Source organism: Sylvia atricapilla, chromosome 8 (genome assembly GCF_009819655.1).
Source record: "Sylvia atricapilla isolate bSylAtr1 chromosome 8, bSylAtr1.pri, whole genome shotgun sequence".
NCBI classification, from domain to species: domain Eukaryota; kingdom Metazoa; phylum Chordata; class Aves; order Passeriformes; family Sylviidae; genus Sylvia; species Sylvia atricapilla.
The window spans coordinates 13,960,149-13,977,880 of NC_089147.1; the positions used below are offsets into that span (position 1 = coordinate 13,960,149).

The window sequence follows — 17,732 nt, forward strand, 5'->3', positions numbered from 1 at the left end:
TTTTATGGGAAGCACAGCCACACATACTACAACTCACAGACAATTTACACCCTTACAGCTACCGACTTACACTTTAAAATACAATTTTTCACTGAAAATCTTACATAAGCCAGATTTCCTTAGACAGGTTTTGGAGGCTCACCTTCTTTCTCCAGAACAGTAACAGGCAGTTGAGAGACAAGAGTGCCACCATGCAGCAAACCCGAGCACTCACACACTTAATGCTCCAGATATCCACACAACTGAATCCCTGCTCTTCCCGTGTGCCACACAGCAGCAGGAAGCCATTCATGCAGCACCAAGCAACGGACACCAGCCTGGCAAGAGCATTCATTAGCTTTTATGAGGTTTTTCCAACATGCCATGACCTACCTTGCCCTCTCTTAAATGAAGGATTACAGACAATCCATCCAAGAATATAAGTTCTTCAATTCAACCCACTGATCAGTGGCTGCTTCAACTATCACTTTCACAAGTAACTAGTCTATCCTTTTATTTTTAAGAGCTTTTACACTAGCTGATCTTTTTCTGCTCTGCTCCTTTCCCTGCAAAATGTCTCTCTTCCCTCAGGAATATCTTCACCACAAAAAAGCCTAAACTGGTATCACACAGAACTGAAAGAACACAAATCTCTGAGAAGTGGTAAGAATAAATAACCTGGGAAAAGACAAGCAGGGAACCTCAGCAAATTAACTATGCACAAAACAGAAGCTTTTTTCAGAGGCTGTAGATCTGCTTATCAGACCTCCTCCACCACCACTACTGCCAGAGTCCCCAAAGGTCTCCTCTGTCATGTCTAGCCTGCAATGTATAGCTGCACTCTGAGGACCTGAAAAAACTGCGGAAAGGTGTTAACTGTTTTGCTGATGCTTTCTTTCTCACAGATTACAAGCAGTACCTACAAATCAAAATTAAAAGCCTGAACCTGAAGGCCTCCTAAACACACCAGGCTGCCCTTTCAGCACAATCGCTAGATCAGACAGGCTCATTATCTGCCTCCTAGCAGCAACCACCTCTCCAAACTCACACAGCATTTAGAAAATCATCCAGAGATTCGTGATCAGAGCTGCCTGCTGCCTCTCAGAAGGTTTCTCCACCATAAAAAGCCCAAGGACAAGTGCTATACTCCACAACTGGTTCCCATGCCAAAGGGGCTGGGCTCTTCAAGGAAGCCTGAACACAAAATAGTATTTGAAACAACAACTGTCACGTGTCAATTAGTCCCTAAGTGAAGAATACCCAAACAGACAACAACACACGTACCATGTACACCCATACAGGACAATCCATCAAATTTGGGAGCTGAATCAGCCTCTTTCTCTCAACTCTAACTGAACAAAACCACGATTTGCTCTGAGATCTACAGCAAGTGCTCTGCTCACTCCATCCTTCCCCCTAAGTGGACTACCAATAGGGCACAGAAGACACTCCATGCAGCCCTTTCCCTTCAGTGGCAAAAATTAACTATTCCAACATGAACTGTGACCTCAAAACACTACTCATTTACTGTTAAGGCAGGAAGTATATCATAAAACTCTTCCCCAGCCCTGGCCTGCTTCTGGTCTTTCATGCTGATCCTACAACAAGTACATAAAGGGGAAAACAAAAGAAAATATCTTTTCACTAATTCCATTTATGGCTCTCTGATTTCAAAGACATCCTCTACAAAGAAATGAGGAAACATTCCACTGAAACTTACTTGTGCCAGTACTGTGATGAAATTCCTGTTTAAGTGAACAGCTTCATAGAGGGCCAGAAGGATTGCTTCATTTGTTCTGTGGGAAGGATACAGACAAAGGCACAGTTAGTGACCAGAATACCAGGAGCCAAGCTTTTCAGAAGCATAGCCTGTCTCAAAAAAGAAATTTTTTTAAACTATGGAAAACTCTGCCTCTGCAATCCAGTTGTTCTTCCAATTATCAGTAGTACTTACAATAGTACTAGTAGTAGCAATCCATAAAAATAGCTATTTTTAGAGAACAACTACAATCTTTGTTGCCTTCCTGCAGAAGATGTCCCTAGTTGCACAGTGTTTTCCATTTAAAGTCCTTTCTGTTAAGAGCAGAGGATCCTAAAGACACTAAAATCCCTCATATTTATCACTTGCCCCCTTTAGAAAATACTTTGGTGAGGGCCAGAGTGCATGAACCTTTGCTTCTCATGTGCCACCTCTGACACACCTATTCTATGTTTTAAATGCCTCATAAAAACCACTGGAGTTTTTTTATAGACTTCATTACAAGCAATTCAGCTATGTCTCCTCCTGCTGTACCCTTCTCACGGGAGGACAAATCCACAGTTTGCTGGGCGTGGTACCATTTTAGTGACAGGAGAACCTGCTCCTCTAGTTTGCTTTGTGACATTAAATAGCTCCGTGGCAGAACAGATCGCACCGACCAGTTCATTGTATAAATAACATCTGTGCACTTACTGGACAGAGATCTTCTCATCAGCATCTGCTATGAACATGCTGCCCACCTATGGAAAGAGAGAGCATTGCACAGCAGGAATTTGGGAAAGCTATTAGACAGCAAGAGACAACACATGGACACAAACATTTTATTTTGCTGTACTGTCATTGACCAATGCTTCACCTGTCAACCATAAAAAAAAAAAAAAAAAAAAAAAGAAAAAGAAAAAAAAAAGAAAAAAGACTGGATCTTGAATCCCAGCCTGGATTAGCTTGCCATTCTGTAAAAGAACAAGAGAGATCATTTCCTCTCTGCTCACCCCAGGGTGGCTGCAGTGTCACCCAAGTCACTCCTGACAGACAGCTGTCAACACTGAAGTACCCTCACTTACAGGAAATTTTTCTGGCAGTTAGATCTCAGAATACAATGAAATCTCTGACTAAAGAAAATCCAAATTGAACAAGAGGAACAGTGAATACTCCTTATAAGAAAGAAATTCACAACTGTTTTTGAAAGGTACCCCTTCAAAAATGCAGATAGTGCCTACTGCAGAGTCCAAGCTTTACTCCATAGCTAAAGTGCATCAATGCTTGAGAAACAAAACATTAAAAAAACAGAACCTCAAAGACTAGTAACAGATCAGACTATGTGCCACTATGTTTTAGGCCACATCATCAGAGCAGCAACTCGTTTTTAAAAATACATAGCTGCTTAAAAGGATTAAGAAGTCAAAATAATTGATTGAAAGTTTAAAATAAGGTGATTTTTCAAATAAAGTCAACTAGAGTGAAGAAGACGCAGGAAAAAAATTTCAGCTATCAACACAGGAATAGAGATCTCATCCTTTGAAAGAGCTTTACTAGCCAGACAATACACTCCCCAGAAAACAACCATTTTAGTCGTATTTAGTTTTGATTTGCTCAATCCATGTCTACCTCCAGAACCCACATTCCAAACTCACACTTTTTAGAAACACTCTCCTGTGTGAAAAAATTCATTCCATGAATGCACCTTTTTAAGAATAGAAAAATGCTTCCTTGCTTACCATATTCGTTAGGGCTGAGAAGAAACCAGTCTGATGCTCCTCTTCTTTATCTTTGTACTGCCTGAACAAAAAGGAATAAAGATGAAGTTTCAGAGTTAGAAATGGAAACAGGTTACTTCACCCAAATTGCTATGCATTAGTCTTATTTGACAAGAATATAGGATGGAGGAAACTTCAACATTCAACAGCCTTTTTCAAGACTCACAAAAGAAGAGACAAAGGGCATTAAAATATTTGTAAATTGTGTAGAGTTGAAGTGGGGCTGCTGAAAGATGGGAAACTTGAACAATGCTTGTGCTGTTAGAGGACACAAACTGTTTGGGCTAACCCTGAAGGAAAGGGATCAAGTGACTTAGGAATTTTTGTTCTGCATTGGACAAACAGTAATAAGCCACATGAGCATGCAGAGTCAGTAGCCACACAACAGTTTCATTTCATCATCCACTACAGAAAAAAATCACAGTTGGTCACCCTATGGCCAGCAGAAACCACATGGACCTTTATGGTTCATGGCCTGATCCCACTTTCCTTGAGCAAGAGACTGGAAGGAGAGCAAGTGAAGTCAACAAACAGGTTGGATACCTCAGATTTAAGCTACACTGCTTCATCTGGCATCCAAAGGGACTAGCAAAGCTCACATGGCCATTTATTTCATGTGTCACACAGAATCTGATCACACACAATGTAATATGCAAAGAAACCAACTCTAAATTCTTGGGAAAGGGAGAAGGAATGAGCTAAGCAAAACAGGCCACGATCTGAGACAGCTTTTGTCAGAATGATGGAAGTTGGGTGAGTGAAGGTTTTTTTTTGCTCTACTCTGATCATGTACTGTGTTAAATACATCTACATGATATGCTGATCTTGCAAGTCACCTACATAACTCTCATAGCAGACTTTCAAAGGAATTAAAACATTTTTCTGGATACTTTGAAAATCTTGAGTTTCTCAGGTGAAATTGATGTGAATTTCCAAACATTTCTAAAGCACTTTCCTCTTAGGAAATCTTACAAGTACTTTTGCTGGTACTTATGAAGCAGAGGCTAAGAATGTGCTACCCTTTCTGCTGACCTTCTGGCTCTTTCTTCAGCAGCAGTTACTGCTTTCCACCATTTGGAAGAGTTTACGTCTCTTAATTGTCTTTGACCTGGCAAGTGGACATCCCTGGATATGTTTTTGTATGTTTTAGATAGTGTTTCAGCTAATTTAATTTTTCAACAGAGAAGTTGTCAGCAAATTACTAACTTTTCACTTCTCACTAAGATCTCAAGCAAAGTTCATACAGAGGTAAAATCCAGGACAGTAAAAATATACAGTGGGTATCTTCCCCTGCAGCAAGATCTCTCCTGAAGCACGTCAGCTGGTACAGATGCATTGAGACTTGCAATGACTGCATCAACTGAACCAAAGCACCTCAAAGCATAATATTATCCCCTGCCTCTCCAGGTGTATGAAGGCTGTCAGGTGACAAACAAGCGCTTTAACACCCAAAAAAAAAAAAAAAAAAAAAAAAAAAAGTTTTTGAAAATGTACAGTAACTATCATGTATTGAAAAACAGGACACAATTTGATTTTACCTGTTATATTCTGATAAAGCCTGGGCAATTACAAGTCCCATTCCCTGAAAACAAAAGTGTTTAAAGAAAACTTCACATTAAAATCTCAAAGGAGAAAAGTCACACACTGAACACACATAGCAATACGGCCCCCTCCAAGATAACCTAGCATGCTATACAGAACTTCCCTTGAAGCTGTTTGAATTATTAAGATGTGCTACGATACAGTAACACTATAATACAAAAACTCAGACAATAAAATTTAAATTATTTATCTAATTACTAAGTTCAAAAGAGAACATTTACTTTCCTTGGATCTCCATATAGAGCTCTCACTCAAGAAGCCTTAGTAAAGCATCAAGAAATTTAGAAAGAAGTTGATGTTAGAGGAAGAACATCCAACAATTCAAAACAAAGAGTCATAGACACTAATGACCTTTGACTTCTTGCAAAGAGCCTCCACCATCACAGAACTATGAACAGTTCTCACCCATTATTTAGCATGGAGCTTGCTTTTTACTTCATGCCTAAAGAGCAACTTCCAAGTCCAGAACTCACATAACTCAGTTCACTGTCAATTTTTATCCAGGTCTGGATAAAAAAACTCAGACTGTGGCTACAACCCAAAATACACTGTAGGACCCAACTCAGATACGAGCTTCCACTGAGTTACAAGAATTGACTGATAAAATCAAGTGACACAGTACTGGAAATGAGATTCCCTTTGGCATAAATCATCCTGTGCCTCTTTAGCACATGACAGCAAATAGTGTACAGATAGCTCATGAATGCATAATAGATCAACTTTAGCATGTTCCTTGCTACCTAGCTTTTTAACCACCTCCACCATTTAACAGGTGAACAAACTGTCCAAATCATGAGCTGCCTAACCTATTGCAAGAGCACAGCTAGGACTGAACAACCACTGTACTGGTGTTCCTTAGAGCAGCACTGTTCCAAGACCTGATTTCTACCATACACCATGCTTACATTCATTACCCTACACTCCACATGAAAGAGCATCTCCAGCACCACAGAGGAATCAAACCAAGTACTCACATTGAGCGTGGCCTCATCATCCACAATGGAGAGCTTCACAATGTAGGGATTCACTGACTGCTCAGGGTGGGGGGAGGCGGGGAAAGAAGAAAGAAAATTGGTTTAAATTCAGCCTTCAGGGAAAAAACCCACTATGACGTCTCTAAATTTACCCAGCCTCCTGGGAAGAAACTCCATCCTGTCCCATAAAATAGAATACACACAAATAAGCAGGAATCACAGCACATGCTAAGACCACTAGGCCAGGGACATGTTCCTCTTATTGGCTCAGCCAGGCAGTCTCCTGATTTTATAGAGAAGTGAGGGAGTTTCTGTCCCTCCACCAGCTCCTCTGTCAGTCTGGAAAGTGGAGCAGCCATCCTGCAAGCCTGTTATCTGTGACACACACACAGTTTTGCAGCAGTAACAGGCAGTGAAGCTGGATGGAGCATTAGTGCTCTACTATCTCCCTTCTACAACACCTTGCAAAGATTGCTTAAAGTAGCACCCAGGAAGGCAGGACAAACATTCTAGACTCATCTGCTGCTGGATTAGAGAGGAACATTGTTTACACCACTAAGAGCTGGAAGTCTCTGGAGAATATAAATGCCTTGAACTTAGCTGAAGAAAGCACACAGGCTCCATCTATAAAGACTAATAATTTAGGAAGCATTTCAGATTAGCAATGCACATTTTTCCTGGTTTATATGTGTCATTGCAAAACTAAGTAAGTTGATTTTGAATCAATACACAGAAGAAAAGTATCATCTACAGGCAGGTCATTTTTCAGGGAATTGGAGCTTGAATAATTACTTTTTTTTGTCAAAGAGATTTTTTTTTAAAAAAATTGAGTTATGCAAGATCTTTAAAAAAAAAAAAAAAGAAAAAGAAAAACACATGAACTTTCTGAGATTCTCCAAAGCTGTGTCTCTTCAGCACATGTAGTTGTCTATACCAAGGACAGGCAAGTGCACAAAACCAGACACGAAGGGTTGCTGGATACTGCCAGACAAGCACACAAAGGGAAAATCCCACATTTTAACTAATTTCTTTCAGCCCTGTCTAACAAAAGACACAATGCAATTCTAGCATGTTGAACATGAGGCAAATAAATTTCTGCCTAGATATTATCAATAAGTACATATTCAGAAGCCACTACCTGATATTACGTTTTAAATTGCTTTCCTATCAACCATCCCTTAAAACACCAGGAAAGTGATCAAATAAATACTTCTTCTCATAGCATTTTCTTTCTCAGAGTATCAATGCAAAATCATTTTCTCTGAAATCAGGACTAGTATTATATATATATATATATGTATATATATGTGAAGGCTTGGAAAAGTATATAGTTGGAACAACTACTGAAAATTACTAGGATTTCAATCAAGGGCATCCCTTTAAAGGTTCCAAGTAAAGACATGTAAATCCCTAGAACAAAAGTTAATAAGCAAGCCAAGATCTTATAAACACGGGTAATGACAACATGGAGACATACTCTCCAGGGAATTTGAGAGATTACGAAATTCACATCCCAAAAACACAAAAGAACATCCTGATGTAAAACACACTGGTCTTTACACTAAAAACAGACACAAAATCATAGTCAGCTAATGAATTCTGAGCCTTATTAGATTTTCTTAAAAGAGCTGGAAACACATAACTGATGGAGTTCAGGCCAAAAGAGAACCTTTTGGCTGCATCACAGTTCACTAGAAAGAGAACTCCAGAGCACCTGAGGCATGAAAGTGTGCTACAATTCACTGACAACCAGACAACCACCATATTGACCCAAAGGGCTAAATAACAGCCAATGAAAGCAGCTACTCAAGGACAAAGACTATGGCTGCATTACTACAGGCTTGGCTTGTAGCACTGATACAAAGGGCAGTGTTAAGCACTTGTCACATAAAACCCTTCTGGGAGTAGCTTTCAGCCTTGCCAGAGGAGCTGCTTGAGATGAAGTTCCCCTTGCTACACGTCTGCTTCAGCTGGATTGTATGGACTGCACTTTCAAACATCAGCACAACTTCCTTAAGAGTGCCCAGTTTCAAGACATCTCAGATAGTGTTCTCCAAACCACCTGACCCCAACTCAGTACTCCCCAGAAAGCCACTGCAAAGAGCCAAGAACAAGTCTTGTGCACTCACAGCATACTACCTTCTTAAGGACATAAACTACAGTCCACAGGGATCCATGCCTCAGGGATGGGATTACACAGTTCTCCACCATTTGGCTGAATATCTGGTATTCCCAGTCTGCCCTCATAAGTAATCCTACTTATAGATCATTCCCAACAGTTGTCCCTCACAGCCATACACTGAAATCAAACTCCATGTTCCTGTTCCATGCTATCACAGCACAGAATGCTAAACAGAATCTGCAATTCATGATTCTGACATCATTGACAGGAATCAGAAATTGACAGGCATTACTTTGACACTAAGTGTAGTTCCTGTCCTTGCATATTCTCTAGGTCTATTCATAATTCAGAACAAGACCTATTATAAAACTAGGTAGGTTTTGAAGCCTGATCCCTCCTAGTAATTCTGTTGAAGGGCAAGTTATTCCAGAACTTTCCCATTTGCTGCCTAATGAAGTATATTAAGATATTTCTATTTATGAAGAAAAAAAAAACCCTGATCATTAAAGTATTATGCTTGATACAAAATAAGCCAGCATTAAGTGTTGTTCTGATATTCAAAATCTGTTTTTTTCAAGCCGATGAATAACAGAAAAAAATTGAAACATACCATAAACATAAAAAGGATGATGAATAAAGTTCCTCAAAGAGGAATCCATCAAAGAGACAGAGAGAGACTTCTCTTGGAACTACTAGCTGTGATGTTTCAGTCAATTCTTTGGTCACAGCTTCACCATCTCTTCTGGAGATCTGTGCTCTTTCAGTCAGCTAGTCAGGTTCTGAATCACAAATTCAGTCTGAAGCCCAGGATGACTGACAGTTCATTTTACTTTGGGGATTATGTATAACCACACACTCACACACACACACAGAGGCAGACATGCAGTTTGGCACAACAGTAACTGTTCCAAAAGGACCTTCCTCAGACTTTTTCCACAAATAAATGCAAATTCCCTAGGTAGTTTCTTTCATGCTGGCACAGAACGAGCTGTAGGAAAATCATACACATTTGATTATACACATACATCAGAGACAGACACAGGCAACATAACAGGGCTGCCTTGCAAACCCTCTCCTGCTCTGTGCTGATGCTCTGATGCTAAAGTGTGCACTGCTAAAAATTGTACTGTGTGCTGCCTTCATAATCCAGAGGCCACTCTAAATTAATAAAGTAGAGAGAAGTGATGTTCCTGTTACCCAGAACACCTACCTCATACTTTCTGTAGTTGACCAGCAAGGCCAGAAGGACAACAGCATCATATCCATGTTCCCTGCGACTAAGAGGGCTGGACAGGATCTGGAATAAGCAATCACACTGTTCTGTTCAGGCCTGCTGCAGGAAGCTTGCAGTGAGTCAGACAGAGCATAGCCATGAAATGTATGTGTAAGAGCAAATTATGCCCTATCTGAAAGAGGATATTCAGGGGGAAGGGAGTGTCAGTGCCTCAAGGAAGTTCTGCACACAGAAAAGCTTATTTATCACAGAAAGGACGCACACAGGCTTTCAGGGCATAAAAGGGCAAATATATTTCACAACAGCATTGTACACTATCTCAGTGAATCACCAGCATTACCTCTGCAAATGTTCTGGGCTTCTCCAAGGTTCAGTTCCACTGAAAAAAGCATAATTTATCCAAGAGCAGAAAAAAACTTTGGTATATATCCACACTACCTTTTGAAAAACAGTTTCTTCAATGCAGAATTCTGTGTGAAATCAGCCCAGAAATCTGTTCAGATTCTAACTGTGCAGAAATGTCTCAAGTGAAAATACTTTAAATAGTCAGTAGTGACTAAAAACAGACTGGAGTAAAGGGGAGAGAACATCACAAAATGCATGTATGACTGAGCTATGAATGGAAGCAACAACAGTGCCAGTGAAATACACCACACTTAAGAAGCTGAAAAGCAAACATATTACTTAAAGTTCTCACTATGGAAGAGCACTCACACTAGGAAGAACCCTTACCTGTAAAATAGCTTCAAATATGCTGTTAATCATCACATACTCCAGGATGGTGTTCTGGCTAATGTTATCTGTCACCTGAGTACAAACACAAGTTTTAAAATCTCATCTGAAACCTCCACCAATGTTGTAGCTGCCTCTGGTACACTTTGGGAACAGGAGAGCTCCTGCTCCCAGATGGATAAATTCATCCAGAATCTCACACTTAGCAAGTCAAGGTGTGACTAGCAATAGAGCCAGACATGAAGTAAAAGATATCTGTCTTGCCTCCAAGCCCTCTCTCTGCTAAGAAGCACCACCCACGGACTAAAGAGCTCCCTGCTCCTCCACACATTGGTATTTTACACAGCTGCATGAATGATAACAGCCATCAGCTGTTGCAGGCTCTACGCAGGAGGCAGAGAATGGAAAACAGGGCACATATGCTCCACTGAGAACCTTCCCATCATGAATAGGGCAATGAAGAGCTACACCACTCTCAATTCTCTCTTATCACAGTCAAAATAGTTCACAGTTGACCATCTCCAAAAGCTGATGAGTGGTCATTTGTTACAACTTCCTCATTCTTCACATCCTCACCACTCTGGTCTACTCCACACCTTCTGTCTTTTCTCAACCCTTCTCCCCTTCTTTCCATTTATCTGAAACTGCTTACATATCTTTTTCCTTAAAAAAACCCACACCTGTGAATCCAATTTACCTCCTGCCTCTCCCCTTTAGCCCCAGTTGGTCCCTGTCTTACAGGATGAAAAGCATCTGCTAGTCTGTGTTAGCATCATGGTTAGTCATCATGCATATTCTGGACTGACCCTTCTTCTCATTCACAGTTGCTTTCCCCTTTTTAAGCTTCACACTCCAACATTCTGCTCAAGTTTTGAAATAGTTTCATCCCTCAAATGTGGCTCATATAAGCCTTAAGTTATTATACAGCTGTTAATTACTTACTGTCACCAAGCAGAGAAGTAGCTTCAGACACAAGCTTTTGAGGCTTTCAGAACCTTCTGCACAGAGGAGGGAGTCCAAGCTCTCCATCAGATTCTAAAGAACAACATTTACGTTATTTTAAAGGAGCATTTTCAATTACTTGAAATGTTTTTTATAAAAAGCTTTCTGGAAGATTCAAGTTGCAGAACACCAATAATAATCCATGTTATTCCAGAATCAATAATTGAGCCATTACTACTGCTACACAGGTCATATTCATACTATTGCTTCTCAATACTGTTTTGTGTTAACTACAGTTTAATGACTACTGGTATAACATCATCATCATTTTCCATGAGTTTTCTCTAGATGCAGCAGCACACCTCCAATTAACAATAAATACATAAGTTATCATAAAAAAACCTGATAGGCCTCTTACTAAAAATTACTACTTAATGTTTTCCCCAAATGTATACTACTGTTTGTACAGAGAAGAAAAACTGCTACTCTTGTAGAGAGATAAAAGATCCAACAAGAACTCAGCTTTATCACTGGTTACTTTGTCATTTCCCAAACTTAACATCTTTACAGTGAAGAGCATCAAGTAAGTTTCAAACAGCACATGTGGTGATAGAGTGTGAGAACATAAGGTATGACTCTCAGATAAAGAACAAGATGTGAGGTACAATACCAGGTGGTAATGACCTGTGACAGCTTTTTCTGGCTTTAAGGTTTCTCAACAACAGTGACTATACAGTGTGGAACTCAAGAAAAAGAACGTGCTCTGTTATATTACTAACCAACCCAAGGACCTCAAATGTCTGTGCTACCATGTACAGACTTTAAGACAGGTACAGAACTTCAGGACAGCTATTTTTAGTAAGTGGCTCAAATATTTCCCCCAAAAGCTGCTACCTGGTAGACACACCCATCTACAGTTCACTGTCCTGGCAACACAGCTGCTGTGCAAACTGCTTCTCTGCACTGCCAGGGCCTCACCTTCATACACAGCTCTGCCTTGTCAAAACCCACAAGCATGTTGATGATGTCAAACCCAGAAGTGGATTTGTTCTTCTGATGGACCCCCCGAATTAATGCACACAAAGTCTGCAAAGGGAAAAAACAGAAGGTGACATGTAAAGCAACACCTCCAACTCAATAACAAAACGCACTGCATGATCTTCTCCTAGCACTGGCAGATACTGAAATTAATAGTCCCAGCCTGGAAGCCATACATTTTGTCTGACTTCTCCTCCAGCTCTGTCATTTCTAAAAGGGATCTTGGATGCTGAAAATTTGTAAAAATTGAGAATATATTTGTCTGCATATTTCTTGTTTGAGCACAAATTTCTGTTTGGTTACCACATTGCTATACCAACTCGGACCAATAAACAGCGTCTTTGTCAATTACAAGAACCAACTTTCCCACAAAAAAAAAGTCTCCAAGTCTATTAAGCAGCCTAATTACTGCTTCATTCCAAGTTCCTGAAGATACACAGGTATCAGCATACTGTGCTTCCAACAGACTCTGGAAAATTTACGGGCAGCAAATTATTCATTTGTCCTAAGAGAGGGAAATGTCTGTGGTGACATTTGTCATCAGGCATCTCTCAGGCCTGTGAAGAGGGAAATGAGCAGGAATACAACCACTGCAGTTTTAGATTCCAGGTTAAATTCACCAGTGAGAGGTAATTAGTTTCGTATATAAAACTGGAGACAAAACAAACCTGATGGAATTAGCAGACCTCTATACAAAAGCAAAAAGGTTAAGGTAGATATCCTATTTTTGGTTACTGTCAGAAACAGATACTGGGCTAAACAAACCTTTGGTCACCACGCTGATTCTCAAAAAGAGAATTGCTTAAGTAAGTTTTGGCTTCAGGATCACTTTCCACATTAACATAGTCTGATTAAGGGTGCACTCTCCCAGTTCAAGCTCAGGATGGTTCCTATTTACATGCACCCAGCAGGATTCTTGTGACTTGCCCTAAGTTCTTCCAAGAGCCTGGATACAAGTTTAGAAATTTGGGGCTGGTCTAAGCTGTCTATGTAGCTGTAACTACATAGTTTAGAAATTTGGGGCTGGTCTAAGCTGTCTATGTAGCTGTAACTACATAGTTTAGAAATTTGGGGCTGGTCTAAGCTGTCTATGTAGCTGTAACTACATAGTTTAGAAATTTGGGGCTGGTCTAAGCTGTCTATGTAGCTGTAACTACAATCTTAGAAGCACTCTTTCAAACTAATTCTAAAAATAACAATAAAGCAATGCAAGATTGTACATCAAAAATGTAAATATTCTGTTTTAAATCAACTTTTCCCAGCTCACTGCTGGTCCAATGTCTCCTACAGATGACTTCTTTAAACCTAAATTTCATATCCTGTACTCCTAAAGCTGAGATGCATTCTGCATACTCCTAAAGCAAATGTATTCACCAAACTGTGAGAATCAGCTGGTGAACCAGTAACATCAAATATCAAGACTGAGGAGGAGAGTCGCCCATCCCACACAAGATACAGAACAGCAGAGCTTTGGCAAGGAACAACCTGCACAAAAATGGCTATGAATTCTGAGTGATAATTCTTCACAGCTTCCAATTAGGAAGCGTCCAGCTGAGGCAATTTCCTGTGTAACTTTCCCACTAACTTCTCCAGAGCTTTATTCCTTTTTTGACCCATATGGAAATTGAAAAAGGCAGCTGAAATGAGGGAGAAGAGGTGAAAGTAAAACACAAAGCTACACAGCCTAAGTACTTTTGAGACTCCAAACTGACAGCCTGCAATGTGAAAATCCCCCTCATCTCCTCATCGCCATCCACTTCATCCTCAGGATTAATATCAGATCCTCTTGAATTTGGAAATCATCTATTGCTCTGCCAAGACCAGAGACTATGACTGTTTGGAACCTCCACAGACAACAAGCAGCAACTGCTCTGTAGACATTACTTCTCAATAGCAAAAGAAAGGAGCACAAGGTGCTTGATACCAGCAACAAATACATGGCCTCATCAGAAGCAGAAAGACAGCACTCCCTGTCTCCCAGCGTTGTACCTGTAATGCATTCACCACTCTGATTGGGTGCTCCTCACCCAGGGCCTGGATGCAGTGCTGAAACAAGCAGTTGATGTTATCTTTTATCTTCATTAATTCTTCCCCATCCAGAGCCTCCAGCTTGCCTTCTAGATACTCCAGGTTGACCTGTCAGGTGAAGAAGCAGTTCATGCACATTATACCATCACCAACACCTTAGAAACAGAAGTCTTTGCACTGACAGTCTGCCACTTCATGGGCAGAACAGCAACAGGATGTTCACATTCTGTTACCTTCATGAGAAATAGCTCCTCCCAAAATCTAGGGTTGCATTTACTGGGGTCCTCTGTCTGAAAGGAAAAGGAACAGGCATGAAGGCAAAGAAATCATTCAGGCAGAACTTAAAGGAAGTCTTTATCATGGATGGCTCAGAGTCGGCTGCTCTGCTGGATGACCAAGAGGTCTTAAAGTGCAGAATTCTGGCTACAGAGATTCCCCAAAAAACAAAAGGACCAACAGAGGCAGCTCTCAATTGGGATGCCTCTGTTTATTTTCTGAAATACTGTTATCGGAGAAATACCAAAAGCCATGACTTCCCATAGATGGTATGGTTCTGGTAAACAACAGAACAAGGAGATCGTTTGGAAGGGAGCAGAATACAGAGTTCTGCACGACAGTAGGAGAGCCTGGAGCATGTGCCTACACAGTGCACACCCTAAAGACAGAAATCCACTGAAAAAAAAACCCTCAGCATAAACTAAACCAAGAAAATTTAGTACAACACTTCAGAAAAAGAGATGATCAACTCCTTACCGTGAAAATTTCATCATACATCAACACAACTTTCTCCTTCAATGGCTTCTTGGAGGCTGAAGATTTCCGGAGCAGCCCACCCTTCTTCTCTGTTTGGGCCATGCTGTATACCCTGAAGGTAAGAACAGACAAAAATGCTCAGAAAAGTCCAACGTTTCTTCAAGGCATATCTGGCCTGCTTCAATCACAAAAGACTTCTTCACTGCACTGAAATACTAACAGTCCCTCATAAGCTCTAAGTAGAGGCCTTTATAACTACACCAGATAAGAAATCAGATCAAAGGACCCATCTAGTTTTTATCCTATTTCAAAGACATGCAAAAGTCCACACACAGGCAGAAACAGAATAAGCTCCTTATGGATAATTTTTCTAAATTCTTTTCTATTAGAAACTGGTTCATTATCCAGACCAATGCAGTTTACATCTAGAAAAGTATGTATTTTTTAATCTCACTGGAGGAATTGTGATGCTTGATATCAAATAGGTATCCAGACTTTTTCGATGCTGGTCAAGCCTCAAAGGCATCTGGTGACAAGAAGTTTCTAAACTCCTGAAATTTGAAAGTCTCCTCTAATCTGTTTAATTTGCTGCCTACCAAAGCACTTCAAATTCTGCTTTTGTACCCTGAGGTGGCATCCAACACTAGGAAAGCCTCCATAAAGCACTCCAGCCACCCCCCTTCACACCTGCCTCTGCACCTTAGTATCCTTATCTGGGCTAGCTGCTCTGCAAATCAAGCCAGAGAGGAACCCCAGCCTCAAAAGCATACCATGTGGTTCAGTTTTGGGAGAAGGATGGAAGACAGGGCAAGCTTTAGAGATTTTTTTTTTAAACCAGATTAATTTTGTGATCCATTTGACAGCAAAGAGTTTTCTAAAAACTCAAAGAAGCTTTACTATCATTAATTGGAGTCTTACTGATTATACTATTTTAAAAAAAAAGTAGTATCCTTATTACAAAATGAGCCATTACACAAAGTAATGTGGACCTGTGCCTTCTGTGAGAGACAACCCACGCCAGGGGCTGAGTCAGAACACACAACTTGCCACATACTCTCAACCTCATGTGTGATGCTACCAAGTGCAGCACTACTCTGACCTTGCAAATACACATTTATCTGCAATCACAGATTTTCCTGGCAAGCATCACGGCTTTACCACTGTTCTAACCTCCTCCATCACTGCAGCATGTCAGAACTACTTAGCAGAAAGGGAATGCCATCCCTTCTCATATCCCTGAGCTCCCAGACTTTTTCCTATACCTCCAAAGATAATTACACACATGGCAACAGCATACCAAACACAGAGGCTTGACTTAAGCCATGCTCCAAAAAAACCATGGGCAGGCTCTTGTGGTAGCTGCACTCAACCATGATAAATTATGCATAGAGAGGTAAATTCACTGTTCAAATCTAGGATCCCACAGCTTTCTGAGCTGGCAGCCATGGAGACAGCTTTGGATGAAGCCTCAATCCCAGACTACCTGAACCTCCTCCCACAATCACAGCAGGTTCAGATCTCGCTTTCCCTCAAAGACCAAATTCCACCAACTACTGAATACCAGATCCAGATCTCCTTTACATTCTTTCCACTGTGGACAATTTCTAGCTGACTTACAACTATGTTTTCAACTAGGACCCTTGAGCTTCCAGTGCCGGTTATTCAAACATCCAACCCTTTAGCCATAAATCTTGGTTCTAAGTGGCAGAAAAACATTTTTAGACCTGGAAAAACAGTGTTCTGCAAAAGACCCTGCTTCAGGTGCAAAGGGAAGGAGCTTTGCCAGGATAGGAAAGGGTAGGACAGAGAGCAGCAGATCTCACACCTGAAAAGCTAACATTTACATAGGCAGAGGTGCTCTCTTCCCACTAGAAAGGGAACCAGCTGGCTGGTTATGGACTGGGGTGAGAATGGGAAGAGCCCTGAGAACACTGACAGAAGAAAGCTTAGCAACTACTGCACCATAACCTTTTGTAAAGACCAAAATAATTCCCACAGCCTAGTCGGTCTATGTACACAACTAAGATGGAAGGTTTCCAACTAACAAACAAAAAAGAAAACATTCAATCATCTTGATAGCTTCACTTTTGCAGACTTTACATTAGTTTTAAACTCTCGAGGGAAACAAGACACTTTTCTAATTAGAAGCATAACTGAAAACACTGAGAAATGTATTAAAAACCAAATCAAGAGTGATGTCACTTTTAGCCTAGGAATACAAGTCTTGAGCAAGATTGCACAAAACCATTTTCCTCCTAGAGTTTTAAGTTTCTGAACCTAAACCAGCTGCCAGCCCCAGCATACAAACACATCCATCAGTGTGCTTCTAATTGAATTACAGCTAACGAATCCCAATGTCAAAACTAATAAACTAACTCTCAGTGCTTCTAGGTCAGCGTTCTCACATCAAATGTGTACGTGAATGGGAGAGGATCAATAAGTTCTGCTTAGTCCCTGGATTTTCAGAGCTGCATTTTAACCCTTTTCCTACATTTCCAGAAAGACAGAAAAATCAAAATAGCTCAAAACACAAAGAGTGAGCACCAGAAGCATCGCATGACCATGTGAAAATTCTAGTCTCTGTCAAACTGGCTCCTAGGATCTACATTCTCTCAACCAAAGCTGCACGGAGCACATACAAGACAATTGCTAGAGGCAAAGATTAAATAATGTTCTTGTTATAATTCGCTATTCTACAAATGAGCATATGGAGGATCAAGGAGAGAAACATAAATCTTGCCTTTCATGCCAATGCTTTATTAGGCTGTGTTTGTTTCATGACCTATGATGATCAGGTCATACAAATGTTTTT

The 17,732-nt window shown here is 40.5% G+C and overlaps 1 protein-coding gene across 4 annotated transcripts in view; it reads right to left on the bottom strand.

Annotated features, from left to right (window-relative positions):
- Positions 1-17,732, bottom strand: part of ARMH3 (armadillo like helical domain containing 3) — a 123,246-nt gene that overhangs the window by 100,915 nt on the left and 4,599 nt on the right. For all 4 annotated transcript variants that reach the window (XM_066323701.1, XM_066323702.1, XM_066323703.1 and 1 more), the window contains exons 2-13: positions 14,921-15,032; positions 14,401-14,457; positions 14,129-14,275; positions 12,080-12,187; positions 11,102-11,194; positions 10,160-10,234; positions 9,404-9,490; positions 6,072-6,128; positions 5,034-5,077; positions 3,457-3,517; positions 2,432-2,478; positions 1,700-1,775 (exon numbers count right to left, since the gene is read on the bottom strand). In XM_066323701.1, coding sequence (XP_066179798.1) covers positions 1,700-1,775; positions 2,432-2,478; positions 3,457-3,517; positions 5,034-5,077; positions 6,072-6,128; positions 9,404-9,490; positions 10,160-10,234; positions 11,102-11,194; positions 12,080-12,187; positions 14,129-14,275; positions 14,401-14,457; positions 14,921-15,022 — 954 coding nt within the window. In that variant the 5' untranslated portion in view covers positions 15,023-15,032. The remainder of the gene's footprint in view (positions 1-1,699; positions 1,776-2,431; positions 2,479-3,456; positions 3,518-5,033; positions 5,078-6,071; positions 6,129-9,403; positions 9,491-10,159; positions 10,235-11,101; positions 11,195-12,079; positions 12,188-14,128; positions 14,276-14,400; positions 14,458-14,920; positions 15,033-17,732) is intronic.